The sequence below is a fragment of the Mobula birostris genome, chromosome 3 (assembly GCF_030028105.1).
Source record: "Mobula birostris isolate sMobBir1 chromosome 3, sMobBir1.hap1, whole genome shotgun sequence".
Taxonomy (NCBI): domain Eukaryota; kingdom Metazoa; phylum Chordata; class Chondrichthyes; order Myliobatiformes; family Myliobatidae; genus Mobula; species Mobula birostris.
This window is the reverse complement of record NC_092372.1, coordinates 94,642,342-94,668,503: the sequence shown is the minus strand read 5'-3', so window position 1 is coordinate 94,668,503 and position 26,162 is coordinate 94,642,342. Positions and strand designations below refer to the sequence as shown.

The window sequence follows — 26,162 nt, the reverse complement described above, 5'->3', positions numbered from 1 at the left end:
TATTGGGGTATTTCCTCCATAGACTGTATAATTTACCATTAGAACAAGAGGTTTGTTACAAAATGACCTCACAATTATCTGCCCGGCCTGCATCCAGCTCTGAAAATAAATATTGATCCTCATTTTTTCCATTTACTGCTTCCCACCTTCCTCTTGTATCCACACATGGTGGACGTTCCTCACAATCTAATTATTGCTGTGCTGGCATCTGGACAGCAACACGCCTAGTCTGAAGGATCACGATTGCCTCTGCTTCCACTGAGAGTCTCCCATTGCTCCAGGACATTGTTTTAATAGTTAAAGGCTGTTTAACAACTTAACATAATTTCCATCATATACAGTAACAGTTTTGTTTATGTGAAGGAGTAAAGTAGGAGATGTATAATTATGTATATTGAATTAGTGTTTTGTATGGTTTGGTGTGTTAAATCTGTCCTATTTCAGCTGGTATCACTTTCAAAGAGAATGAATTGCAACAAATAAGTGAAATTATTGTTGTATACTTAATATACAAGTAATCTTGTGTATGTATGTGTGTGTGTGTGTATGTGTGTGTGTGTATATATACATAGATTAAGCTTTCTTGTTCATTTAAAATAATTCATTAATGGTTATGTGTATAAATATGTTAATTGCATACATCATCACACTACCATGTGATATGTGCGCGCCCCACTTAAAGTAAACTTGAAGTTAGACCCACGTTTCTGGACTTCCTCCGAAGGTACAAAACTTAACACTTACATCATTTAAAACCACATCAAACTACAATGAAACTCTTATAATTCTGCACATTTGGGTCTTTGGTGGTTATGAATTGGCAGATCTTCCAGACTATTGACTGTTATTTCTATTAATACCTCATTTTATATTGGATATTATTATAGTATAGTAATTTTTTTTATTGAAGCAGGTTTTTATTTTTTATTGAAAGGGAGTATAGGAACAGGACCCTGGAGTGCTAGAGTATGCGATGAGGGAAAAGGGAGTTTATGAAAAGGAGCTCAGGTAAGAAGGAAAAGAACACAAGAGCTGAGACCCTTTTGAATGAAAAGGAAAAAGGGAACTAGGACCCAGATATATTGAAGTAAGATCCAGGGGGATGGAAAAGAAATACAATAAACATTACTTGGTGAGCTAGATGTCAAACCAGAGAGATTTTCAAATAGTTGGATAGCAGACTATCAGAGTTTTACTATACCTGCTGGTTCAATGCAAGAATTTTCAATATTTTAATTGCTAGTAAATATGCAAGATGTATTCTTTAGATTAGGTTATGTTACACTTAAAGAGTAAGTGTGAATGATTTTAACATACTATTTCTGATAGAGTACAATTTCTGATAAGTTTGCAGAGTCATTTTTCACTATAATTGTAGATTTAGTGAAATTTGATAGCACTTTATCTCTTAGCACAATCTGGATAGACTAAATTACAGGGGTGGCGATTAAAAAGCTTTCAAATGATAAAGTTACTGACCTTCAAGTTGAAGGAAAAAAGATTATGTGCAGGAAGGTATCAACAAATGTAATTAAGTGGACAGAAGAATGGCAAATAAATTTCAGTCTGGAGAATTGTGAGGTAATGCTGAGGGCAAACGAGATAAGGAAATCCATAGTAAGATACTGCGATGTGAGTAGGAACACAGTGGCCACGAAGAATGTGTGCGCAGCCCCCTGAAAGTAGTAGGACAGGCAAGCAAAGTCGTTATAAAGTTGGACACAATTCAGTGCTCCCTTGGCCAAGGCCTATAATACACACTGCAACTGTATAACACACTGGTTAGGCCACAGCTGGAGTGTTAGCGATTATATTACAGGAGACAAGTGATATCACTAGCGAGGTTACAAGGGAGGTTTATGAGGATGTTGCCAGGATTGGAGAATTTTAGTTATGGGGAAGGGCGAGCTCAGCTGGGGATGTTTTCTTTGGAACAGATGAGACTGAAAGGAGATTTAATTAAGTTAATAAATCAAGGATGGCCTAAATAGACAGATAGGCAGGATGTACTTTCCTTAAAGGGAGGTCAAAACCAAAAGAAAATTTTTAAAAAATCATAACCCAGGTGGTGGTGTGGGTGTGTCAATCTCTGGCTGTAAAAGTGAAGGAGGCAGACATCCTCATTGGATAACTAATTGGGCACTTTTAATATTTGAACATAAAAAGATGAAATACAAAACTTAAGGTTATTGACTTATAATATAATGGAATGAATGGCATTAAATTTCTGTTTTATTTTTGATTAGAGACCAGCTCTAATTTTTAATCAGAGTCTCCAAAGGTCTCTCTTGAAACCTCTCTACCTTCCATCTCACTTTTGTCCATTGAAACCATTGTTGGTAGAATCTCAGGTGGTGACGAGGGGGTGTACAGGAGTGAGATATGCCAACTAGTGGAGTGGTGCCACAGCAACAACCTGGCACTCAGCGTCAGTAAGATGAAAGAGCTGATTGTGGACTTCAGGAAGGGTAAGACAAAGGAACAGATACCAATCCTTATAGAGGGATCAGAAGTGGAGAGAGTGAGCAGTTTCAAGTTCCTGGGTGTCAAGATCTCTCAGAATCTAACCTGGTCCCAAAATATTGATGCAGTTATAAAGAAGGCAAGACAGCAGCTATACTTCATTAGGAGTTTGAAGAGATTTGGTATGTCAACAAATACACTCAAAAACTTCTATAGATGTACCGTGGAGAGCATTCTGACAGGCTGCATCACTGTCTGGTATGGAGTGGGGGGGGGGGCACTACTGCACAGGACTGAAAGAAGCACAGAGGGTTGTAAACTTAGTCGGCTCATCTTGGGTACTGACCTACAAAGTACCTGGGACATCTTCAAGGAGCTGTGTCTCAGAAAGGCAGCGTCCATTATTAAGGACCCCCAGCACCCAGGGCATGCCCTTTTCTCATTGTTACCATCAGGCAGGAGGTACAGAAGCCTGAAGGCACACACTCAGTGATTCAGGAACAGCTTCTTCCCCTCTGACATCCGATTCCTAAATGGACATTGAACCCTTGGGCACTACCTCACTTTTTAATATATAGTATTTCTGTTTTTTGCACGATTTTTAATCTATTGCTCAATATGTATATTGTAATTGATTTACTTATTTATTTTTTATTATTTTCTTCTTCTATGTTATGTATTGCATTGAATAGCTGCTGCTAAGTTAACAAATTTCACATTACATGCTGGTGATAATAAACCTGATTCTGATTTTTTTTTAGGAGAAAAGTAATGTCTAGTCTTTCTCCTTCTGATATTTGTTTTCCCTTGCACCATTGAGATTGCCCTATATCTTTCTTTGGCAGGGACACCGAATATTTGGTGTCAGGTTTGTTGTCCTGCTTTTCATGGGTGTGTGTGTGTCTGTGTCTTCTTGCATTTTGTCGGGAGAGAGACTGACATCATGCAACTGGAAGGTGTTCTCTTTCCAATTATGCAGTTTGTAAAGATCCAGCCTGCAGAGTCAAAAGGTCAATATGCCTGCTGATGCTGGGTGGACCTGGGGAATGTTGCTGGGCTTGCGTTGCTGACATTGGAATAGTTTGCCTCCCACTCACCTCAGAGGGCGAGTTCAACTTGTTGCTTTACAGTAGCTTTTAGATCAAGTTCAACATACAACTTAGGTAAAGCTGTAGTGGTCACGACTACAAGCTGTAGTGTGATTATTTTCTTGGGGCTGAGAAAAACATAATGGAAAGCAAATTAATTGTGAAGTGTTTAATGTTGCTAGTCATAGTTCTTAGTTATAATTGTTCAAAAATATTTGGGTGTGTTCATATAAACTCATCTGAATGTCTCAAGGATTGACACTAAACAGAAATTACATTTTGCAATATCCACTTGCAACTTGATATTAAATTAGTATCAACCGTTTGAGGAGCTGAGCTTTGAAGTTTTTACTGCTGTTAAACTCCTTTTTTATTGAGGCATTTTTCTTTTGGATTTCACCTTATCATTTGGGAGGTCCCTCAGCCGTTGGGGTTACTTGCTTCCAGTAGAGGAGGGATTCTCAGACCCTGCAGCTGGTGGGGCTTGACAGTGGCTGGTGGGAAGTTGTCTGGGATGGAATGTGGTCTTTCCTCTCTTTGTGCCTGGTCTCCACGTGGCTCCTACCAGATATAATCTAATTGGTTAGAGCTTTCCCGGGGCCTCTCTCTGCCAGTCTGAGTAGTCTTAGGTCTAGGATTCCCAGGAGTCGGTGGGGATGTTGGGACTTCTGAAGGAGGTTTTGACAACATCTAGAAATCAATTATGATGGCAGTGCCATCTCCAGAGTCTTTACTGCAGGAGTCTGGCATTAGGCATGCAGACTTTGTGGCCTACACTACAGGATTGGTTCAGCATGACCACGGCCTTGATATTAGAGATGTTTACCCAAGTGAGGACATTGTCATTGCTTCACCTATCCTGCTGGTGAGCTAGGAAGCAGTTTTGATGTTTTTCTTTCCTTCCTTTGATGTCTCCAGGTATACAGGAGAGTGGTTGCTGCAGGTGACAGGTAGACCTTGGTGCCCTGTTTGAGAACTTGCCCTTAAATATTCTTTCTGCTGCCAAAGGAAGATCAAATAAACGTGTAGAGTGCTGGGTATGCTGTGAGTCAAGCACACTTCTTTGTCCTGGATGTGTGTATTGGAGCTGTACTCCTCCAGGTGAGAGGAGAATATTCCATTGTGCTCCTAACCTGTGCCTTACGGATGGTGGAAAGGCTTTGGGATGTCAGGAGGGCACTCTTTAGCCATGGGATACCCAGATTTCGGACTGGTAATACCCTCTGCTGGCGAATGTGATGGTGTGAAATATAGGCACAGGCTGATGGGATTAGTTAGATTGGCATTGCGGTCAGTGTGGGCTTGAATGGCTGAAGGGCCTGTGCTATACTGTTCTATGTTTTATACATGGTACTGGACATTGACGTGTGTATGTTGGTGTCACTCTGCTAGAAACTGTCATTACTTTGCACTGGAGGAGTATTTTATTATCTATCACTCATTGACGATTTCTGTATGTGGTTCAGACATTGCTACTGTCCAGCAGCACTGACCTCAACAACAATGATGTGCCTTGAGCAGCTGGTAGTGGACCACATTAAATCCTATCTTCCTGCTACACTGGACCCTTTCCAGTTAGCTTATCGTTCAAATCAGTCCACTGATGACACGGTGGCCTCCGCACTCCACTCTGTCCTGTCTCACCTGGAAAATGGAGCCTCATATGCCAGGCTGCTGTTTATTGACTTCAGTTTGGCATTCATTGCAATCATATCTCAAAAGCTAGTGGGTAACTGTCCTCGTTGAGTCTCAACACTCCTTTTTCTCTGTAACTAGATCCTGGACTTCTTGACAGAAAGACCACAGTCAGTCCATGTTGGCGGAAGCAATTCTAGCTCCATCCCGCTGAGTGCTGGCACTCCCCGGGGCTGCGTACTCAGTCCTCTGCTGTTCACACTTCTAACTCAAGACTTCACTGCTTGGTTCAGTTCAAACCAAATCGACAAGTTCGCTGATGACACAACAGTGGTGGTCCTCATCAGCAATGACGACAGGGAGGAGATGGAGCAGTTTGTAGAATGGTGTGAGCACAACAACTTGAGTCTCAATGTGGACAAGCCCAGAGAGATGATTGCAGACCTTAGGGAGGTGCAGGCTCCTCTGTGGAGCACCAAGTTTCTAGGAGTGCTCATTATGGATGATCTCACCTGGTCCCTCCACACTACTTCACTAGTCAAGAAAGCACAGCAGCATCTCCACTTCTTGAGGCGAGTGATGCTTCTTCCCCCCCCCCCCCACCCCCCGTGTTTTAACCATTTTTTCCAGGAGCACTATCGAGAGTGACCTGGCCAGCTGCATCACCACCTGGCGTGGGACTTGTAAGGCATCTGACCGCAAGTACCTACAAAGAATGGCGAGGACTGCTGAGAGGATCATTGGCGTCCCTCTTCCATCCATTAGAGATATTTATTAGGAGCGCTGCGTGCGCAGGTCCCTTGGTATTGTCAGAGATCCCTCCCATCCATCCAACAATCTCTTTGACCCCCTACCATTAGGACAAGAACTGTTAGGATGGGAAACAGCGTGTTCTTAAGACTACTGAACTCCCTGCTATCATGCCGGTGTCATCAGGTATGAAGTGCCAGTAGTGTTATACTGTTTACTTTTTAACTTGTGTCGTAAATGCACCATATTACTTGTTAGTTTATTTGTGATGGTGTTGGGCCCGTGGCCGAGTAGTTAAGGTGTTCATCTAGTGATCTGAACGCATTAGGGTTAGGGTTAGGGTTAGTTTGAGCCTCAGCTGTGTCCTTGAGCAAGGCACTTAATCACACATTGCTCTAGTGTCTGTGCGAGGAGTGGCACCCCACACAGACTTCCAATCTGTGCCTTGTAAGGCACGAAAATGCCCGTCGCAGGCCTCTCATGGTCTGAGTCAATGTTCCCTCACTCCCCCTTATTTGTGATAGTATTTGTTATGTATGTGAGTTACATGTACTGTGTTCCACACCTTGGTCTGGAGGAACATTGTCTCGTTTAGCAGTATACATGTGTGTGGTGGAATGACAATAAACCTGAACGAACTTGCTGCCTGTAGGCACAGGCCACTACATTTATTCAACAATTACTTCAGCAGTACGATCACAGTGAATATTACCATTTCTGGTCTTGTGATGATGCTGCCCATGAACGTCAAGGGAAGGAGGCTGGACTGGACTCCAGGTGAGTAATGCTGAGAATGGCACCTTCAGCCCAAGCTGGTTGTTGTTCAACACCTGTTTAATTTGGGAAGGGCTGCTTCACTTACTAAAGAATTTGGTATTGTGCAGTAATCAGCAAACGTCCCCATGTTTGACCTCATCCTGGAAGGTAAATTGGTGATAAAACAGATGCAATCAGCAGTCCTAGCACACTTGGCAGAACAATCAATTTGCTGAAGAATTCCCGCAGCATTGTCATGGGAGATAAAGTGATTGACCTCCCAACAACCACTGTAATTTGTCACGTTCAGGAAACATCATTTCCTCAATGTTACAAATGCCTTCCGGAAGAGGAGTGATTTCCTTTCAATCCCAGTGGCTTCAGCTTTACTAAGGCTTCTTGATGCCACACTCCATCAAATCCTGATCGGAGCATTCAATCTCACCAATCTCCATTCCCCCCCCCCCCCCCCCCCCCAAACCTTCATCCTCTGGAATTCAGCTCCTTCATTCACATTTGTGCCAAATTCATACTGAGGTCTGGAGCCAAATGGTGCTGCAGAAATTCAAGCTGAATATCCACGAACTCTGAAAGATGCACACCCAACTGCAGAATTAGCTTCAATCAGAATTAGCTTTAATATCACCAGCATGTGTCATGAAATTTGTTGTAATGCAGCAGCAGTACAATGCAAAACATCATAATAAAAGCTATGAAATACAGTAAAAATTAAATGAAAGAAGTAGTGAGGTAGTGTTCACGGGTTCAATGTCCATTCTGAAATCTGATAGCAGAGGGGAAGAAGCTGTTCCTGAATTGTTACGTGTGTGTCTCCAGGCTTCTGTATCTCCTCTCTGATTGGAGCAATGAGATGAGGCCATGTCCTGGGTGATGGAGGTCCTTAATGATGGATGCTGCCTTTTTGAACCATTGCTCCTTGAAGATGTGCAGGAAGCTGGGGAGGCGAGGGCCCATGATGGAGCTGCCTGAGTTTACAACTTTATGCAGCTTATTTTGATTCTCTGCAATGCCCCCCTGCCCCTGTATCAGTCAGTGATGCAGCCAGTTAGAATGCACTTCATGGTACATCTGTAGAAATTTACAAGTGTCTTTGGTGACATACCAAATCTCCTCAAACTCCTAATGGAATATATCCACTGTTGTGCCTTATTTGTAACTGCATCGCAAAGTTAGGCCCAGGATAGATCTTCAGAGATGTTGACACCCAGGGACTTTAAATTTCACATTCTTTCCACTTCTGATTTTGATGAAGAGTGCTCTTGCCCTTACTGGTCCCTTGTCTTACCCTTCCTGAAGTCTACAATCACTTCTTTGGTCTTACTAGTAGTGCTTCAATCTCACTACTTTCAGGAAGTCCGCACGAAGCAGGGGATGAATGAATCTTCTTACGGAGGGGTTTTCAAAGGCAATTGATAAGAGTTAACATGGCAAGAGGCTCTCAGAGAAAGTTATGTTGGGTGGAGTGACGTGATTTTCCGACGTCAAGCTGGAGTAGCAGCTGTCCTAAGCGAGGGGACGGCAGCAAACGGGTAAGGTTCTACGTGCGGCATCATTTCAGGTTGCACAGTGATTCAACAACCGTTATTCTTTAGTTGTCGTCCCTGATCAGTGTGAAAGTGGCAAGCAGTAGATTCGTAATGACCTTTCTCCCCACCCACAGTAAGCAGCAGCCACCATTGCCTTTTATAATACGATGCCGGAGAAGGAGACTTGGTGAATTAAGTGGGGGAGGGGGACGTATGGGAATTCTGATCCTATACATTGGTTCTCACAAGACTTTGTACCACCACATTTCTATCAGAATCCTCTTTTATTTGATGAAAATGCCTCCTTCTTCTCGTGAGGGAGTGCTCTCACTCCTGAATCCTTTTTCTGTGGTGTAATCATTTTGATTTTTTTTCACTTACTGAATGCATAACCACAGTCTCCTGTTTCACCAGTTACTGCCCATCAAACAATTGCTGTTCAACAATGCACTTCGATACCTGACCTTTGAACTTGAATCTTTTTCTCTGGCAATTTTCTGTTTCTAATATATTCAGCCTTAACAATGCTGTGGAATGCAGCCTCTCGGCCTCTCCGCAGATCTTTGCGTCCTATTTGTTTTGACAGGGACGCATGCCCAGACAAGGGCAAGGCTGAGCTCACAGCTCTCCTTCCTCCACTCCAGCTCTTAGTGCCTCTGGTACACGTTGCCAGCAGAAAAGAGTCAGACTGTACTGAAAGAAAAGCAGTTGCAGAGGAGGTCGTGCCTCGGTGTGAGGAAACTGGCTTTAGCTGAAGAGAAGCTGGCTGTAAGTCTGATGAATGTGCGTCGTTTTAATTATCTGTTTCTATTGTCTGTTTTAACTCTCTGAGTCTAAAACAAGCAGTTCTTGGAAAGACTGGTGGTGCATGAACGTCAGGCTGCATGTGTTGCTTGGTACTTAAAAAATATCAGCCTGCAGTTACAGGCTGTGCGTAGATTGAAAAGAATATATTTTACTGACAATTATAAAGAGCTAAAATTCTGAACTGTTGAATACAACAGTCTCCACAATGTATTCCGGAAAGTGAGTGAAGTAAATACGCAAGAAAGAGTATTCTCTGTGTGTGCAGATAACCAAGACTGTTTTGTACAGAATGTAATTCAAGCTTATAACTGAATGCATCCAAATATATTTGCTATTTGTTCCATATTTTGTTTTGAGATACTGTCTGTATCATACCTAACTTGGTATTACATAATATTTAATCAGTTTTTCTGGTAAACACTTTCATAAAATTGTTGAGTTTTTTTTGTAACCAAGCCAGTCTGTGTAAGGCAAGCAAACCCTAACCCTAACCCTAATGCACTTATGGCCCATTGAACCAGCTTTCGATTCCTTCAGTGTGATTTCCTTTACAAATTCCCTTCTAACACAAATTTCCCTGTTGGTTGAATAGCATAGCGAAACAAGCCATCTTCCATTGAATTAAGAATTTAAGATATGTTAATTTCAGTGGAGTGCGCCCACTAGCACTACTGTTAGAAGATTTAGCAAAGGAATGTTTTCTCCTCCCCTGATACATGGACTACTTCTTGAGTAGTAAATGGCATGAAGGTACAAAAAGTTAGGGTCAAATTTAGTCTAAGGTGAAACAAGAAAAGTAACAATATATTAATTTATAATGCGCAAAGGTGTCCTACAGCCAAGGATTGTTCCTGGGGGCTTACACTTCTGCATTCATCTAAGTCTAGCAGGGAAACCCTTAAAATCAGGTGGGGGGCTACGGCGCAGGATCGAAACAAGCTACAGAAAGTTGTAAAATTAGTCAGCTCCATCTTGGGTACTAGCCTCTGTAGTATCCAGGGCATTTTCAAGGAGTGGTGTCTTAGAAAGGCCGTTTCCATCATTAAGGAGCCCCATCACCCTGGACATGCCCTCTTTTCACTGTTACCATCAGAAAGGAGGTACAGAATCCTGAAGACACACAATCAGTGATTTAGGAACAGCTTCTACCCCTCTGTCGTCTGACTCTTAAATGAACATTGAACTCATGAACACTACCTCACTTTTAAAAAATTATTTCTGTTTTGCACTATTTTTAATTTAACCATTTAATATATGCATATATACTTTTTCATATACATACGTAATTTATTTTTTCGATATTTATCATGTATTGCATTGTACTGCTGCCTCTAAGTAACAAACTTCACGACACATGCAGTGATGTTGAACTTGATTCTGATAACATTCTGATAATTCATAATGATTGGGAGCTGCCTTCTTTTTGCACTCTGCTCCTGACGATGCTGGTAGGACATCCAAGTCGGCATTGATAGGTTGTACTGTCAATGTTCACATTATGAAAAGCTCTGAAATTCAATCTCATTGTGAAATAGAGTCAGGCAGGAGTGAACTGGAATGATACAAACTCAGGTGAGCCTCAGCTTTGAGTGGAAGGCTCTTTTGTAAACTGTCAGGGCATATTACTTCAAGGTCTTAAATATTAATAGACTAGGATCAGAATTTAATATATCATCAGCCAAGGTACTCACACCTACATTTCCCTGCCTTAATTGGAAGTGAAGCCCACCTTAAAGACAGACCTCTGATGATAAGGCTTCATTTCTTTCTTAGTTCACAAACTTGGTAAAGGGAATGATACACATTCAGTGACCATTTTATTGAGTGCACCTGTACACCTCGTTAATGCAAATATCTAATCAGCCAATCACGTGACAGCAACGCAATGCATGAAAGCATGCAGATATGGTCAAGAGGGTCAGTTGTTGTTCAGACTGAATATTAGAATGGGGAAGAAATGTGATCTAAGTGACTCCAACTTTGGATTGACTGTTGGTGCCAGTTGGGGTGTTTTGCATATCGCAGAAACTACTGTTCTCCAGGGATTTTCACACACAAGTCTCCAGAGTTTACAGAGAATGGTGCAAAAAAAATTCAGTGAGTGGCGATTTCGTGTGCGTCTATCACACCCATCATCCCAGTTGGCCACTCCCACCAGAGTGTATGGGGAACATGCTTTCAAGCCCTACTGCCCCTCAGCACTGTAGATTGGGAGGCATAGGTTCTTGCTGGATGGTTCCTCCACCCCTGCACCTTCTCTGGCTCACTTTCAAGGCTGAAAGTAGCCTGAGTGTTTTCTACATCTCTTTTGTCCAGCAAAGATGTGCCACTATTTATAGAATTACTGTGTTGGCTGAAAAAAAACAAAGTGGGCTCCTTTTCTTAGTTACTCCAATCTAAAGAAAGATCTTTATAAAAGTCACAAACAAAACAAGTTGCATTCATCCATAAATAAAAATACTGCTTTAAAAGAAAATAAGAGCACTCTGCTTTAAAACTGAGGGAGTGCTCAGTGACAAATATTAAATATAAAGTAGGACAATTAAATGGTTAAGAATTACAAGCGATGATTTCATAGTCTTTTCATTCCTGCATTCCATTTCAATTCCACACTAACCAGTATCTTTATTTTTGTCACTTTAGCCTTTAGCCAAGATTCAAAGTGCACTTTATTACTGTGTTGGAGGTCGAGGCATGTGAACTATGAAAACTATGCTGTGGATCTGTCTAGCTTCAGCAATCCATTATCATTCCATCAATCTGCATCCATTGATTAATCTCCTTAGTGCTTCTTTGTTTTGGCAGAAATCTGAAGGGCACTTTTTGCTCTGACATTTTTGCCTGTACCTGTATAAATAAAGTTGCTGCTTCCTCTGCCAATAATTGTGTTTGCAGGCAGTCTGCTGCGGAATTGCAAAACAACTATTAACGATCCACTCTGTATTCAAGTTGTTCAGTTATATAGTTGGTGTATATATTAATTTAAACTTGCAGCATTGGGTTTTACTAATTAAGATGTATGCAGAAGCCTATAGGAAATTCAATATTTTTGAGCATGGATACATGTGAAGGCCATTCAGCCTCCTGGGCCAGTTCTATACTCATTTGAGTCATGGTTCATCTATACATCAACACTCAGCCAATTTAGTTTTTTAACTTTTTGAAACCATGCTCTACCCTGATCCGGGTCAATATAACTTCCCTGAGGTTTAATACCAGCTAAAGCATTACCTGGTTTTTATATATCAAGCTCTTGAAATGTTGGCAACTTTGTAAGTCCTTTTGATTACTTTATCTGATGAAGAAAATACCCCAATTGTCTTTGTTGATCTAAAGTAGGGGACTTGTCTTCACATTGAGTGTAACTGTTGAAGTTCTGCCCTCTCGCAATGCCTATTTGTCTACGTCTTTTTGCAATTTCCTGCTCTTAGCTACAGTGTTTTATTGTATAACCTTGGTATCAACAATGAATGTGTGTACATCCTTTCCTATTCCTTCAACATAATCATTGTCACATAATGAAAAGATGAGGTGATAATGCAGATCTGTGGGGAAAACCATTTGTCCATCCTTTCAAGTACAAAGAAACCCCTTTCTTCCGGCCAGGCCCACAAACACTTACTGATTTGAAGTTACTGCTATGTCTTTATACATTCATTAACTCACCCATAGAACTTACGGTAATTCGTGTTGGCAGAAACATTCACTGTATCTGGTCTTGTGACTTTCTCAGAAAAATCAGGGACAAAATAGCCTTCCCAAATATTCTTCTCTGGTCAGTCTTCCTCCATCAGATATCATAAAAAATAAAAGTACTTGCATGCAGTGATTCAGACCTTCCTATATGAAATAAGTTGTCATGGTTGTTTTCATAAGTTGTACCTTAGAGGTCATGATATAGCAATGTGAGGCAGGGTGGGTTGCCACAGGCTATGGCTGGACATTTTAAGATCCCATTCTTGTGTGTACTGTCTATATTCTTTCTTTCACTGAAGAAATTTTTGATCTACGTATGTCCTCTCCAATCATGTCTGAGTTGGATTCAATAAATATATAGGTTCTGATTATAATTTGTTATTTAAACATACCTTGTAAGTGTACATCTAGTCTCCTGCTGGTAGGGTTTGAGTACAAATAACTAGAAGTTAAAGCAATATTTATCTTTATGAAAATATTTTGGCCCAGGTGGTCAAGTATTTTAAGAAATATGTAGCTGCCGTTTTGTATCAAATGTTTCTGTCACACTTCGCCACATTACATCCCATTCAAATGCAGTCTACACACATGATCTACTACTGAGAGCAAGTAGAAAACCTTTGAAAGTGGGATTTGCTGATTACTCATGCTGCAGTGGCCTTGCCTTTACAGAACAAGGCAGAAATGAATTGACTGTTTAATGTTGTTGGGTATTGTTATTACTTGGCATTTATGGGTGGTGGCAAATGCCACGTGCCACTTGATGCCGTGCTTATAGAAATCTACCTCAATGTTGAGGCTTCTTTTCACTTACATTCAGATCTTTTGCTCTTGTAGTCGGAGGACTGGAACTTTAGTCATGCTTGTGGTCTCCAAAAAGAGCATGCGTTGCCTGGCTCTTACAATTGTATTGTTTGCTGGTATCTCTGTCTGTTTCCATTACCTCAAGGCTGGTAGTTTTCTGTGTGGTGTTGCTAGATTCACTCTTTGTGAACAGGCATTCAAAAGAGCCAGTTAGTTGTTGGCTTGATAGCTACATCACAGTGTTTCAAGCTTTTAGCTGTCTTGTAAGAAACTATTTCAGTCTTTGGTAAGTGCCTGACCTGATGCAGAAACTCAGACCAGTACCTGGTGATTTCTTATAACTAAAATATGGCATAAATGTGCTCTGAAAGAAATCAGATAGTTGTCACTCATAGGCTTTGTAGACAGCACCAATAACCAAATATCAGTGACATGAGCATTAGCGAATTAGAAGCGTTCAAAGATATTTATATTAAGGAATTTTGCTCTAAGAAGCAGGATTTTTACTTTCCCCATTTGATAGCTGTTGTCTTCAGCAACCTCCCTTTGGTTATTGAGTATATAGTCAATACATCTTTTTTTGTTCTTGTCATTACATTGTCTCTCAATTTCCTTCCACCATCTGCCCACAGTATTTGACAAAAATATTCTCTCGCTCTCAATGTGACACTGCCAAATTGTCACAATAATTCTTAAAACTTGATAGTCAAAACATTTCATACTATTCATAATTGGAAATATCAATTTTCAAGATCAAAACTTTTTTTAATGGTTCTATATGCAGTTCCCACTGTAATCTAAAATTATTTGCCATGCCTCAAACTGGTGAATGTTGGACTTTAGTTTTGGTACTAAATGGGTTTAAGCCAGCCGGTACTGTAGTGGCATCCACTCCATACTCTGTGGCGAGTGATCCTGGGTTTGAATCCAGCCATTCCTTACACACTTTCCATCCGTGCTGGGTTGAGCATCGAGCTAGAAACTCAACCTCATATAAAACAGACAAAAGCCAAAGAAAAGGCAAGGTTGCGGCCCAGTATGCCACAAGGCGCGAAAAGGAACAACAACAACTAAATGGCCTTGGATGCAAAGCCTTAGGTCTCACATCACCAGGTTCAGGAACAGTTATTTCCCCTCAACCATCCGGCTCCTGAACCAGAGGGGATAACTTCACTCACCCCAACTGGTTCTGCACCTATTGACTCACTTTTAGGGACACCACAACTCTTGTTCTCAAAATTATTGGAATTATTTTGTTTTTCTTTTTGTAATTGTGCAATTTGTTGTCTTTTGCACACTGGCTGTTTGCCTTAGTGTGTAGTTTTCATTGATTCTATTGTGTTTCTTTGTATTTAATTGTGTGAATGCCACACAAAAATTAATCTCATGGTGACATATACTTTGAACTTTGAATTGATAAGTGATGATCTGATACCAAAGGCTGTTGGTGGGCAATTGATTGTGTTGTTACAAATGTCCAGATTATGCAGTTCAAATCCAGCTTGAGTGAAAACATTTGAGAAATAATCATTTTAGCGTGGGAGCTGTAACTACACATTTGTCATCTAATGTCGGTGTCTAGCTCAAGAAGTGAGATTTAAAAAAAATACAAGGAATTCAACCTGGTCGGACATAAAGGTCAAAGCCATGAATTTTCCTGAACAGCAAACATATGGATTGGAATGTGGATCATTAATCAAGGGAATTTATCCTGTATTTATCTTTTATTGGCTTGTTAGGACTGTCCATTCCATTTGAATTCTGGACCATTAATTATTGTAACAGATTGTTAATTAGAGCTACTTCTTGAACATTTTATTTATGGCATGTCATCGCCCCTAACTAATCAAAAGTAGCCCCTTTACCCTTGTGCATTGACATGGCAAGATGTTGATAATTGCCAGGGACTGACCCCCTTAACTGTAGGTATTACTACGTATTTTATCAGCAGTCACTAAAACTGTCCGGTTTAGCTGACAAATTTACAAAGGAATGCAACAAACAAAATGTCTCTACAAAAGATGTCAAGTATTTTAAGAAATCTGTAGCTGCTTTTTTTTTACCAACTGTTTCCACATTATATTTTGGTTACAGTAGCGTAACAAAACTTTCTAATAAATGATTATACCAGGTTCCAGTATTCTTTTTCGGACAGGCCAGGTTAGCAGCTAACAGTAACACAACTGGTGTCTCACTGACATCTAGTTTGTGAAGTGTTAGGTTCCTACAGTGGGTGCCATTGTTAAGTTTGCCTTGACCAAATTACTTTTTAAGGTAGTTTGTGAATGGTTAAAAAAAATGTAGACTACTTAAGCAGTCAGAAAAATTCAGAGGGCCACAGGCAACAAAAGGAATTAAAATACACTGGAGAAACAATGCATTGGGCTAAATGTGGGCCATGTCCCAAACTATCTAACATTAATTACTAACCTTTTGTGAAAGCCAAATGTGAGGGAATATTTAAATCAAAAATAATTCTAGCCTGCAAGATCTGGGATCCATGCTCCCTATGCAGCCTAACTGAGGACTGTTTTAAAGGCAAGTGCAGATTTGCTGGTGTTATTTCCAGCTCCCTGTGCACATTAGCAGTATGATGTGATGGAAAGTCTGAAAATAATTCCAGCAAAACAGAGAATTTCCTTAACTGTTCATCAGAATACTTCAGAAAATGTATAGATGGTAATCAATATTAATGGACTTCAAGTCATTTGCCTAAAATGTGTCAGCTATTAATGTGCTGCTTCATTTCACAAAATGATTCCCAAATGATTTCTTGTACAGTCAGCTTATTACTGTGGACTTTGCAAACAAATAGCATTGCAGTTTTTGAATTCCTCTTACACCACTGCCCAAGCAATGAAATTTGTTTTTTTCCTAAAACGGAAAATTTTACTTTGCTCTGTGATGTAAAATATGAAATAGTGATTTGGAAGTCTATTTGTCAACTTTTATTTCAATTGTCAATGCAAATTAAAAGCCAGAATTGCTCCCGGCAAACAGTTTGAAAACTAATTCACCCAAAAACATTTTCTCAGTTGTGGAGTCAGTGATACTTATTGCAATGTGTAGGTTTACATTTTGGTGGTACTTTTATACAATCTTTGCCTTTAGCTGGTCACATTGTTTTGTAATTGGAGTCTGAACATTAAGCTTTGTGTGATCTTTATACACGGGTCCCCCATTTATCACAACTATGATGTGTTGAATGCCCAAAGCTTTTATAAAAGAGAAACCAGCATGGATTGCTTTCATCATTTTTGGAATGCTTCTGTGTCCTATAAATTTGGTTTGTTGAAAGGTTGTTACGGTCCTCAGTGGGCTTATGAGGAACCATTCTGCGATTCGCAGTATTAGGTTAGGTTCTTGAAGCATTGTATTGTACTGGCTTGGATGGAAATTGACTTTGCATTATCAGAATCAGGTTTATTATCACTGGCATGTGTAGTGAAATTCGTTAGCTTAGCAGCAGCAGCTCAGTACAATACATAATATAGAAGAAGGAAAAAAATAAATTACAGTATACGAATATTGAATAGATTAAAATTTTTTTTAAAAGAAATAATGTATATTTAAAAAGTGAGGTAGCAAGAAAGCAACCCTAGGGAAGCAAATTCACTATATCTTGCCTTCTCTTAATTTTGCTATCTTTTCATATGCAGGAGCCAGTATAGGACGTGAATAAGATCATCTCTGACATTGCAGGGATTCTGCAAGTGAAAATAAGAGGTAGTGGCAAAGTCAAAGATGAGCTCTTTGGTAGAGACCATGCCTTCATTCCAGTCATTTAGGTGGCGAGATTGATGTAATGTATATCCAAGTGGACTGGGTTGGTGTAAAATGAATTTGAGAGGGAAAAAACAAAAGCAATGGCTGAGCAGGAATTGGTAGCCATGAATTAGACGGTGCACCTTGTAGTCATTTACAGAGGATAGAGAGGAGACAGCAATCAAAAACATCAAAATTAAAATCTACCATGTGATTAAGCTTTAACTTCCCCGAAAACAAGGTAGCAAGTTGCAAACAGCAGCAGGCCCCAGAGAATTTTGTTACCCAATCCCAATACTGTGAGTAAACATGAAAATGACCCACTCATGCATGCATGAGTTTGCTGAGGGACAGGATGTATTTGTACTTTGCTCCTGTATCTCCTCCCTGAAGGTAGTGATGAGAAGAGGGCATGTCCTGGGGCTGGGGTATGGGGGGGTGGGTATCCTTAATGCTGGATACTGCCTTTTGAGACATCTCCTTTTGAAGACATCCTCGATGCTGGAGCAGCTAGTGTTCGTGATGAAGTTGGCTGGTTGGTTGAGCATAATGAAGATTGGTTGTTCCATTGTTTAAAAAAGGTTCTAAGAGTAAACCTAGCAATTATCGGCCTGTGGGTTTGACGTCAGTGGTGGGTAAATTGGTGGAAAGTATTCTTAGAGATGGTATATATAATCATCTGGATAGACAGGGTCTGATTAGGAACAGTCAACATGGATTTGTGCGTGGAAGGTCATGTTTGACAAATCTTATTGAATTTTTTGAAGAGGTTACTAGGGAAGTTGACGAGGGTAAAGCGGTGGATGTTGTCTATATGGACTTCAGTAAGGCCTTTGACAAGGTTCCACACGGAAGGTTAGTTAAGAAAGTTCAATCGTTAGGTATTAATATTGAAGTAGTAAAGTGGATTCAGCAGTGGCTGGGTGGGAGACACCAGAGAGTAGTGGTGGATAACTGTGTGTCAGACTGGAGGTCAGTGACTAGTGGTGTGCCTCAGGGATCTGTACTGGGTCCAATGTTGTTTGTCATATATATTAATGATCTGGATGATAGGGTGGTAAATTGGATTAGTAAGTATGCAGATGATACTAAGATAGGTGGAGTTGTGGATAATGAAGTAGGTTTTCAAAGCTTGCAGAGAGATTTAGGCCAGTTAGAAGAGTGGGCTGAAAGATAGCAGATGGAGTTTAATGCTGATAAATGTGAGGTGCTACATTTTGGTAGGACTAGTCAAAATAGGACATACATGGTAAATGGTAGGGCATTGAAGAATGCAGTAGAACAGAGGGATCTAGGAATAATGATGCATAGATCCCTGAAAGTGGAATCTCATGTGGATAGGGTGGTGAAGAAAGCTTTTGGTATGATGGCCTTTATAAATCAGAGCACTGAGTATAGGAGTTGGGATGTAATGTTGAAATTGTACAAGGCATTGGTAAGGCCAAATTTGGAGTATTGTGTACAGTTCTGGTCACCGAATTATAGGAAAGATGTCAACAAAATTGAGAGAGCACAGAGAAGATTTACTAGAATGTTACCTGGGTTTCATCACCTAAGTTACAGAGAAAGGTTGAACAAGTTGGGTCTTTACTCTTTGAAGCGTAGAAGGTTGAGGGGGAACTTAATAGAGGTATTTAAAATTATAAGGGGGATAGATAGAGTTGACGTGGATAGGCTTTTTCCATTGAGAGTAGGGGAGATTCAAACAAGAGGACATGAGTTGAGAGTTAGGGAGCAAAAGTTTAGAGGTAACATGAAGGGGAACTTCTTTACTCAGAGAGTGGTAGCTGTGTGGAACGAGCTTCCAGCAGAAGTGGTAGAGGCAGGTTCGATATTGTCATTTAAAGTAAAATTCGATAGGTATATGGACAGGAAAGGAATGGAGGGTTATGGGCTAAGTGCAGGTTGGTGGGACTAGGTGAGAGTAAGCGTTCAGCATGGACTAGAAGGGCTGAGATGGCCTGTTTTCGTGCTGTAATTGTTATATGGTTAATGAAGAGGTGACCAGTGACCTCGAGGATTGACGAGGGCAGGGAGGTAAGCATTGTCTACATGGATTTTAGCAAGGTCTTTGACCAGGTCCCACATGGTCGGCTGATCAGAAAGATTAGAACACAAGGGAGTCAGGGTGAGTTAGCAAACTGGATGTAAAATTAACTTGGTGGTAGGAGGCAGAGGGAGATGGTGGAGGGTTGTGTTTCAGATTGGATGCCTGTGATTAATGGTGTACTGCACAGGTTAGCTCTTGGTCCTCCATTGTTTGTCACATATAATAATGTTTTGGATGACAATGTAGCATGTTTGCTGATACCATATGATAGCATAGTTGGATTCTGAAGAAGGTTGACTTCTAAGATTGCAATGAGATGTGGATCAATTGAGAAAGTGGAAAAGGGAATGGCAAATGGAACTTGGCTTGGATGAGAGCCAAGAGATGCATTTTAGAAAGTTAAACCAAGGCTGAACATACGATGTATGGCAGATCCCCGAGGACGGTTGGTGAAAGGCAAACCTCGGGGTACAAGTACATAGCTCTCTGAAAATGAAAACACAGGTACACAGAGTGATGAGAAAGGCGTATGGCATGCTTGCCTTCATCAGCTGAGTATAGGTGTGATTCAAAACCTTGTATGTGGTAAGCACAAGGATTTGTGTCACGCTAATCAATGTCAAGGAAGTGACCAGGAAAGTTAATGATGGCAAGGCAGTAGATGTTGTCTACATGGACTTCAGCAAGGCAGTTCACTTAGTCCTGCATGGCAGGTTTGTCGAGAAGGTTCAGCCGCTTGGCATTCAATATGAGGTAATAAATTGGATTAGACGTTGACTTTGAGGAAGAAGTCAGAGAGTGGTAGTAGATGGTTGCTTCTCTGACTGGAGGTGCTGTGCTGCAGGGATCATTGTTGGGTCCTTTGTTGTTTGTCATCTATATCAATGATCTTGATTATAATGTGGTTAACTGGATCAGTAAATTTGCACTTGGCACCAAGATTGGGAGTGTAGTAGACAGTGAGGAAGACTATAAAAGTTTGCAGCAGGATCTGTACCAGCTGGAAAAATGACAGATGGAATTTAATGGAGACAAGTATGAGGTGTTGCATTTTGGTATGGCCAATCAGGGTAGGCCTTATACAGTGAGTGATAGGGCACTGAGGAGTGTGGTAGAACAGAGGGAGCTGGGAATATAGATCCATAATTCCTTGAAAGTGGTATCACAGGTGACAGAGTCATAAAGAAAGCTTTTGGCACATTGGCAGTCATAAATCAATGTATTGAGTACAGGAGTAGGGATGTTGTGTTGAAATTGTATAAGATGTCGGCGAGGCCTAATTTGGAGTATTGTGCGCTGTTCTGGTCATCTGCCTACAGGAAATATATCAATAAAATTGAATGAGTGCAGAGAAAATTTACAAGGATGTTGCCGGGACTTGAGAACCTGAGTCATAGGGAAATGTTGAATAGGTTAGGACGTTATTCTCTGGAATGTAGAAGACAGAGAGGAGATTTGACGGAGGTATACAAAATTATGAGGGGTATAGATAGGGTAAATGCAAGCTGGCTTTTTCCACTGAGTTTAGATGAGACTAGAACTAGAGACCATGAGTTAAGGGTGAAAGGTGAAATGTTTAAGGGGAACATGAGGAGAAACTTCTTCGTTTGGAGGGTGGTGAGAGTGTGGAACAGCTTGCCAGTGCAGGTGGTGGATGCAGGGTTGATTACAACATTTAAGTGACATTTGAATAGGTACATGGAGGCCTATGGTCCGGGTGCAAGTCAATGGGGACTTGGCAAATTAATGGTTCGACACAGACGAGATAGGCCGAAGAGCCTCTTTCTGTGCTTGTAGTGTTCTGTGACTCTAAAATATTAGTTAGGCCACACTCGGGGTATTGTGTGCCATTCTGGTCACCACAATATAGGAATAATATGAGAGAGGGTGTGGAATAATACTCACAAGGGTATTGCTTGGATTGGCGGGCTTGAGTTATCTGGCAAGACTGGGTCTGTTTTCTCTGAGAGAAAGAAGGCTGAGAGGTGACATGATGGAGGTACAGATATAAAATTATACGATGCATTGATAGGGTAAAGGGCCAGTGTGTGTTTCCCATGTCTAAAACCAAAGGATGGAAGGAGAGTTTAAAGGGAATCTGAAGGATACGTTTTTCACATGAAGAGTAATTAGTACCTGGAATGAGCTGCCAGAGGAGCTGTAACAACATTTAAGAGATATCTGGGCACGTACCTGAATGAACAAGGCATAGAGGAATAGGGAATTAATCTAGGCAAGTAGAATTAGTATAGGTAGGCATGCTGGTCAGTGTAGATGTAGTGGGCTGAAGGGCCAGTTTTTATATTGTAGAGCTCTGTGACTGTGGCCATGTCAGAAACGGTTGCTTTCTGGTTTGCCCTGAGTGCAACAAAAAACAGTCTAGATGCTGTCTGATCTACTGGACGTCCACTGAAAGATGAAACCATTTTTATAGCACATCCTCAGGCAGGTTCAAACTGTCTACTACTACTACGTCGACTCAGGCCTAGGGGGCCGGCATCGGGCACGATGACGGACTCTCCGCTTCTCCCTCTCCCTCATCAGTGTGTTCAGTTCATCTACATTAGCCACGCCGCTGTCTTCTAGGAGCATGTTGACCATAGTCCTGGGAGGGTGCCCAGGGTTCATCCTCCCGTGCTTGGGCTCCCATATGATGACTAGGCTGGCAGGTAGCTCAGGGTGGTGTAGACAGTGCCCCGCTAGTTGCAGTCTACTCGCCTCGATTTTAGTGGAGAGCATCAGTAGGTCGTTATAGAGCTCAACGTTCGTCATGTGCTGTTGCCAACTCACATCAAGAGCCATCCGGAGCATTCATGTATAGCAACCACCTAGAGACTTCCGCATCGTCTTGGTGAGTGTCCACGTCTCACATCCGTACGTGAGAATGGACTCTATGACTGCTATGAAAATCCTCTTTTTAAGCCCTCTGGTCAGGTTCAACTTCCAGATTTCCTTCATGTCATTCATAGCCCTCCACGCCAGTGCCTTCCGTATCTTTATGTCCTTCTCCGAACTCATCATTCTTGACCCAAGGTACTTGTAGTCAAAGACATTCTTAATGGTATCATTCTTTACGGTCTTGAGAGTACCTTCATTGCAGTTAAATGCCAGGTACTCTGTCTTTTTAGCGTTTAGGTGAAGTCCAACTTTATTGCATTCTATTTCCACTTTTGTCAGTAGCTGCTGTGCTTCCTCCGCCTGGTCAGAGAGCAGGACTATATCATCTGCAAAATCGAGATCTGTGAGCGTAACTGGTCTGACCCTTGTGGTTTGCCCTGGTTTCATAGTAAAACCAAGCTTGTCATGATCTTTGGTAGCTTGTCGCAGAGCGTAATCAAGGACGATTATAAAGATGTAGGGTGCCAGAGTGTCTCCTTGCAGCACAGCAGCTAGGAGCTCGAACACTGCTGTTTCTCCGTCTGATGATACAACTTTTGCCATGGTTTTGGTATAGCTGCTCTCAGTAGATGGTCTGGCACTCTGTAAGCTTTCAGGATCTTCCGCATTTTACCTTGGTGAATCGAGTCAAAAGCTTTGCGAAAATCGATGTAAGTAAGCAGGGCTAGTGGGTTGTTCTTCTTGACTTCCTTGATGATCCTACGGAGAGCAAGTATTTGCATTACTGTTGTGCGCTTCTGCCGAAAACTGTCTGGTCCAGAGATATTAACTTGTATCACCCTTCCTCGATCGGCAGGGAGATGTATTTGATCAAAGCAGCATAAATTTTTGGTCACATTTGACAGGCAGCCTCTTTCATGCCCAAATGAACAGGGTTGGCAAATAAATTCTTGAGTGAAACAAGAAATGATGTCCTGGCTCTAGATATTTTTTAATGGCTCAATAAACCATCTGAGTAATCAGTAACCCAATTTTTTAGTAATAGTGGTTTTCAGGAAATGCTTTGGAGGTGTTATTCTGGTGATACAAGCAGTGCCTCTTTATTAGTTAAACCTTGGAAGCTAGTGTGGCCATTTGCTGCTGCTGTCGCCCATCCACTTCAAGGTTCGATGGGTTGTGCATTCAGAGATGCTCTTCTGCACATCACTGTCATAGCATGTGGTTATTTAATTTACTGTCACCTTCCTGTCAGCTTGAACCAGTCTGGACGTTCTCCTCTGACTTCTCATTAGCAAGGCACTTTTCTCCACAGAACTGCTGCTCTCTGGATATTTTTTGTTTTTGTTCCGTTCTCTGTAAACTCCAGAGACTGTAGTACATGAAAATCCCAGGAGATTGGCAGTTTCTGAGATACTCAAACCACCCTGTCTGGCACCAACCACCATTCCACAGTCCAAGTCATTTCGATCACATTTCTAGTGTTTGGTGTGAACAATGGAACCTCTTGCATGCTTTTATGCATATGATTGGGTGATTAGATAATTGCATTAATGGGCAGGTGTACCTGACAAAGTGATGATAATTGTATATAATTCAGAGTTTATAAAAGTTGAATATGTTTACTATTGCTGCTTATGGGAGCTTTACAAGATTCCATTCGCTACTGAAGGCCTTCACATAAGTGTGGCTGAAAACTCAAGAGTTACAGTTTTCCCAAACATTTGCATCAGTGGAATGAATTACAGTTGAAACTGGATGGCAGAGAATAACCCACTTTACTGGGCTGGAGAGGAGCCATTAGATGAATTCACGATGAGAGGAAGAAGAATGTTCAAAATGACCTGGGAGTGTATACTCAACCAAAGTCAGAAAGATACTGAAGCTGTGGTTAGCATGTGGCATTGTGTCTGTTGACCTACTTTTTCAAATGTTTGAAAATTGAACTATTCGTCACTTTTAGGTAAAACTATTGAATGTGATCTAGGAAGTTTAGATGGTTACAAAAAATCACACCACTATCACAAACATTTTCTAAGGGTGGATGCCCCAGATCCCTATGGCCCTATGGTTTTATGGCTCAGTGTTTGGCTATTTCCTTCGCAGTTTTGACCTCTCCTAGAACATCTCTTCTTCAACCTGATAATAATGTTTGTTTAATGCAATTACTTTCAATCTCTGTTGCAAAATGACTGACGATGCACTGCCTGAAAGGAAATTATCTGATTTGGTTAGGTTTAATTCCAGCCAATGCAGTGACATACATAAGAACACAAAGAAGCTGGAAGGTAACCTTTGCATCTCCTTTGCTGTTCTCTTTATCTTTACCTTTCTTTTCACCTTTGAAGAATCATTTTCTTGTCCCAACTCCTGGTCTGGTGGACTATTTCCCTTCTCTCTGTTTATGAGCTCCTTTATATTGGACATGAGATTTATATTAAATTTGTTACATAAATGTTAGAATGCAAATCACAACAATGCTTAGATTACTTTAAAATTTATGTTTTGTAGAAAGAAGACCGAAAGACCAAAATTGTGTTTTGAGGAATATTAAGGATGGTTTAAAGAATCCTTGTGGAATTAATAAAGATTTCTGCAAAATATTTTCTGTCATTGTGTGATAAAGTGAATGACATTTTATTCTCTGCAAAGTTAATAAATCTGAATATTTTTAACCTAAAACCATGCCGAACTAACAGCAATATTTAAAAATATCAAAGTCAATTTGCATTGGTATAATCAAATATCAGCATAATCAAAGACGCCACTCACCCCAGGCATTCTGCCTTTTCACCGCTTCCAACAGGCAGAAGATATAAAAGCCAGAAAGATCACAGCACCAGCCTCGAGGACAGCTTCTTTCCCACAGACATCATTGTTGAACAAACTTCTTGATGATAAGGCCTCACAATCCAGCTCATTATGATCAATAAACAACTTTATTGTTTACCTGCACTGCACCTTTTTGATAGCATTTACATTTTACTCTGCATTGTTATCATTTTACCTTGTAGTAGTCCAGTTCAGTGCACTGTGTACTGATTTGATCTGTATGCAAGACTCTATCTTGTACATGTGACAATGATAAACCAACAATAGTAATATATAGCATTTTCAGTGTTGGAGGCACATCACAGAGATGTAAGAGCAGTTTAAATGCCCTGCCAAACTGTTGTTTACAAACAGTTCACATCCAAATGCAGCAGGACTTGAACAATATTATTTGAACTGTTGATATTTGTGTTTTTTTAATGTATATATTGTTCAGATCTATGGTGCCATTCTCTTTCGAATGGCCTGCCTACTTGTGTGCCGCATACGAATCTCGCTTACTGGCATAAGCTACCTTTTGAAATTCCATTGCATACTTCAAACGTGATGAATCAAGCAAGCTTTGATACATAATATTATATATTAGTTGAAAACCAATCATCTAAGCAAGATCCCATTAGTGTTTGTAATTGCCTGACTTACGTGCTGATTTTCACACTTTACTCTAGGGTCTGCCACTCAGAAATACTCCATTGTCTGTAAGGTCATTGGAAATATCCTAAAATATGATGCGTAAAGGCAAGATTTTGCTACATACCTGTGTAATCTTATCAGAAGTGGTATTCACTATGATTGGCAGTTTTATTTTAAAATATGTTAGCTTCCGATCCAGCTTTAAGAACAGTTGACATTAAATCGAAATTTTTCTTTACTCTGGTGGTAGAGCCAAGATCAAATTAACCCAGCGGGGGGTTTATAGAATGGCTCCCATGTTTGACTGATCGCAACTCTGCCCCTTGTCTGATAGTCCAGTCATCTATACTGAACTATCAGCCTATTTTAGCAATGTCAGTCTTTTTTTGACTGCTGAAGTTATTAAGTGGAAACAAGTATGAGACAATTTCAATCAATTTTCAGTTTGAGATTCAGCAGAGGCATTCTGCCTTTGAATTGTTGGCTTTCACGGCAGAGTTT

At 40.8% G+C, this 26,162-nt stretch overlaps 1 protein-coding gene across 7 annotated transcripts in view; it reads left to right on the top strand.

Moving 5' to 3' along the window:
- shroom3 (shroom family member 3) overlaps positions 1–26,162 on the top strand; it is a 436,842-nt gene that overhangs the window by 373,553 nt on the left and 37,127 nt on the right. Inside the window, exon 1 of one of the 7 annotated variants that reach the window (XM_072253069.1) lies at positions 8,928–9,007. The exons of 5 other annotated variants lie outside the window; for them this stretch is intronic. Coding sequence is in view for 1 of the 2 variants with exons in the window: in XM_072253066.1 (XP_072109167.1) it covers positions 9,021–9,022 (2 nt within the window). In the remaining variant the exon portion in view is untranslated. Of the gene's footprint in view, positions 1–8,927; positions 9,023–26,162 lie in introns of those variants that run through there. One more of the 7 variants, XM_072253066.1, reaches the window with a different exon arrangement.